We start from the raw sequence: 3,692 nt of genomic DNA on the forward strand, positions 1-3,692 counted from the left end.
CCCGGGGCGGGGCCAGGCGGGGCGCCATGTCGGAGCGGGACGAGCGGCGGTTCGTGGAGCTGCCGCGCGAGTCGGTGCGGCTGATGGCGGAGAGCGCCGGGCTGGAGCTCTCGGACGAGGTGGCGGCGCTGCTGGCCGAGGACGTCTGCTACCGCCTGCGGGAGGCGACGCAGGTAGGGCGCGGCCTGGCCGCGGCGCGGCGCGGCCTGCGCTGCCGGTGCCGCGGGGCTGAGCGCGCCGCCGCCCGCAGAACAGCTCGCAGTTCCTGAAGCACACGCGGCGGCGGCGGCTGACGGCGGAGGACTTCAACCGGGCGCTGCGCTGGAGCAACGTGGAGGTGAGCGGGGGCGCGGCCGCCCCGGGCCGGCGCCCGTCCCGGTGGCGGGGTGGGAGCGCGGCCCCCCGCTGCTCCCCGCGACGCGTCCCGGCGGCTTCTCCGCAGGCGGTGTGCGGCTACGGCGCGGCGGATGCGCTGCCCTTCCGGGCGCTCAAGGAGGGCGAGCTGTACTTCCAGGAGGACCGCGAGGTGAACCTGGTGGAGCTGGCCCTGGCCACCAACATCCCCAAGGGCTGTGCCGAGACCGCTGTGCGAGGTGGGTGCCCCGGCCCTGCTCCTGTCCGGTCTGCCCGGTCCCCAGGTGCTGCTGGGGCAGGATCCAGGCGGGATCCAGGCGGTGCTGAGGCAGGAGGTGCAAGGATGGGATGTGGGTGGGATTGGGACAGGATCTGGATGGGATTTAGGCAGTATCGGGATGTGATTGGGGTGAGATCCCGGTGGCACTGAGGTGGGATTGGGGCAGTATCTGAGCAGTGCTGGGGCAGGATCCCAGTGGGAGCTGAGCAGCTCTGAGGCAGGATCCAGGTGGGATTTGGGCCGGCTGTCTCAGGGTCACTGCGTTCCCTTGCAGTGCACGTCTCCTACCTGGACGGGAAAGGCAACTTGGAGCCGCAGGGAGCTGGTAAGTCACTAGGAGACAGCGGGGCTGSGGCAGACGCCATCCCACCGGGGCGCCTGGTAATGCTGCTGTCCCGGCAGTACCCAGTGCCGTRTCCACGCTGACAGACGACCTGCTCAAGTACTACCAGCACGTGACGCGGGCAGTGCTGGGTGACGACCCGCAGCTGATGAAGGTGGGCCACAAGGGCCAGCGAGGGGGGGTGAGGGGCCGGTGGGGCTGGCAAGGTGGTGGCGAGGGGCTGGCAGGCCGCAGCGAAGGGGCAGCAAGGGGTGGTGGGGGCCGGTGGGCTGCAGTAGGGCTGGTGAGGGGCAAGGGAGCCTCAGYGAGGGACCAGCAGGCCACAGTGGGGGGCAGAGGAGGTTGCAGGAGCCAGTGTGTGGCCRTGAGGGGCGATGGGCTACGGCAGGGCTGCCAGGGCACTGTGCTCACACTGGGCCATCTCCTGCTGCAGCTGGCACTCCAGGACCTGCAGAGCAACTCCAAGATCGCTGCCCTGCTGCCATACTTCGTCTACGTGGTCAGCGGGGTGAGTGGTGCAGCAGCATGGGGGTGCGCCATGTGGGGGCAGCGGGATGCTGGGCGCTCTGGCRGCAGTGCCAGCAGCAGCGTGACACTTGGCGGCGGTGCAGGTGAAGTCGGTGAGCCATGACCTGGAGCAGCTGCACCGGCTGCTGCACATCGCCCGCAGCTTGGTGCAGAACCCCTATCTGTGCCTGGGCTCCTACGTGCGCAGCCTCATCGGTAGCGTCACCTACTGCGTCCTGGAGCCGCTGGCCGCCTCCATCAACCCCCTCAATGACCATTGGACGCTGCGTGATGCCGCTGCCATGCTGCTGAGCCGCATCTTCTGGTGAGGGCACACGGGGCAGCAGGGCCAGGCTGTGCCGAGGGGCCAGGGCAGTGGGAACCTGCAACGCTGGCCCTGACACCCCCAGGACTCATGGCGACCTGGTGAGCGGCCTCTACCAGCAGATCCTGCTGTCGCTGCAGAAGGTGCTGGCGGACCCGGTGCGCCCGCTGTGCTCCCATTACGGGGCAGTAGTGGGGCTGCACGCCCTGGGATGGAAGGTAGTGGTGGTGGCGGGGGGCGCAGCGGGGGGCAGCACGGGGGGCAGCGGGCTGCAGTGTGTGCCTCCTCTCCCCACAGGCCGTGGAGCGGGTGCTCTACCCCCACCTCCCTGCATACTGGGGCGGGCTGCAGGCTGTGCTGGACGACTACTCCGTCTCCAACGCCCAGGTGAAGGCTGACGGGCACAAGGTCTACGGCGCCATCCTTGTGAGTGGGGCCAAGGGGGGCAGCATGGGACGGTGTGGCATGGTACAGCGCGGCGTGGCATGGCATGGCACCACAGCAYGGCACAGCGCCTGGCACTACCTTGCCCTCTCCTTGCAGGTAGCAGTGGAGCGCCTGCTCAAGATGAAGGCACAACCAGCGCCAGTGGTGAGTGCAGGGCCGCAGCAGGAGGGYTCCCCAGCACCTGGCGCCCCAGTGGAGGTCCCCATGGTGCCTCTGTGCGACATGTACCGCGAGCTCTATGACTTCTTCGGCGACAGCCTGGCACCGCGCTTTGGCACAGGCACAGGGCCCCGGCCTGCTGCCCCACCACCACCTGGCCCTGGCAGCCCTGAGGGCGCCCGCCGGGAGCTGCCGGCCAGCGGCGCCWCAGGCGATGCTGCCCGCAAGATGCCACAGTTGACGGCCAGTGCCACAGTGAGCCCCCGTGCAGAGGGCAGCCCCCGGGCCGAGGCAGCGGGTGGGCGCCCGGCCCCACCACGCCCTGCCAGCCTGACCCGTGCCCGCAGCACCGCTCGGCAGCCTGGCCACCGGCCCAGCGTGCGTGACGTCTTCCAGAAGTGCCGCTTCGCCCCCCGCGGTGCCCCCCGCTTCAGCTTTGTCATCGCTGGGCGCCAGGCGGGCCACCGCTGCCAGGGCCGCCGCTTCCAGACCAGCTTCCCCCAGCACCACGGGCCCGGCCACGTCTCCCGATATGCCCAGAAGCTGCCCATGATCGGACGCACAGCCAAGCCACTGCGGCGCTGGGCCCGCTCCGAGTACTCCCTGGGGCTGCTCCTCTGAGCTGTGCCGGGCCATGCAGCGCCTCCTGCTTGGGGCACCCAGCAGTAATAAAAAGCCACAGCACAGCACAGTGTGGCGCAGCACAAAGGAGTCGTTGCTTTGAGACTGAGTCAGGGTGGAAATGGGGCCAAGCGTGAGCCGCGCCGTGGTCAGAGCAATGCTGCAGGAAGGGGTGAGCATGGGTCAGGTGGGGACCATGACAGCTGGAAGCSCCACAGAGGGAAGTGGTGCTGGCACCAAAGCCCATTCCCAGTGGCAGCCTGTGAGTGCAGGACGAGGCCGCAGCAGGAAAGCTCTGGCAGTTTGGCACATTCTGACCACTCCAGCGTGCTCTGTCTCCCTTGCAGCGCCACATGGGGCTGGTGCCAATACTGAGGCATTTCTGCCCCCACCCTGGCCACTGTGCAAGGGGCTCGAGGATGGGAGTGAGGCTCGTGGGAGYTCCATGTGGCCTCGCTGCCACCGCTCTTCTTGCCCAGGGACTGTTCAGTGGCTGCTGCCTCCTCCATGGTGCTGCAGTCTGGACTGGCACTGTGCTGGGGGCAGCGACCTSCTGCAGTTCTGTCCCAGCCATTGCCCTGCTGGTGGCTCTGCACTGCTCCTTGGTGCTGCCATACAGCAGCTGCAGCTGATGCATGGGCAGCAGAAAGCAGGGA

The 3,692-nt window shown here is 68.8% G+C and overlaps 1 protein-coding gene across 2 annotated transcripts; it reads left to right on the forward strand.

Annotated features, from left to right (window-relative positions):
* Positions 1-8: 8 nt before the first annotated feature.
* On the forward strand, positions 9-3,123 carry TAF6L (TATA-box binding protein associated factor 6 like). Of its 2 annotated transcripts, XM_085318440.1 has the most exons (10): positions 9-173; positions 251-337; positions 443-593; positions 909-959; positions 1,037-1,131; positions 1,411-1,485; positions 1,589-1,809; positions 1,895-2,027; positions 2,107-2,235; positions 2,353-3,123. In XM_085318440.1, exons 1-10 carry the CDS (start codon positions 27-29, stop codon positions 3,034-3,036), a joined length of 1,773 nt encoding a protein of 590 aa, XP_085174566.1. In that variant the 5' UTR covers positions 9-26; the 3' UTR covers positions 3,037-3,123. The 2 variants fall into 2 exon arrangements, with proteins under 2 accessions (XP_085174566.1, XP_085174567.1); XM_085318441.1 differs by lacking the exons at positions 1,589-1,809; positions 1,895-2,027.
* The last annotated feature ends 569 nt before the right edge of the window (positions 3,124-3,692 follow it).

The sequence above is a fragment of the Rhea americana genome, unplaced genomic scaffold (genome assembly GCF_003343005.1).
Source record: "Rhea americana isolate MKP2758 unplaced genomic scaffold, rheAme1 scaffold_534, whole genome shotgun sequence".
Lineage (NCBI taxonomy): Eukaryota > Metazoa > Chordata > Aves > Rheiformes > Rheidae > Rhea > Rhea americana.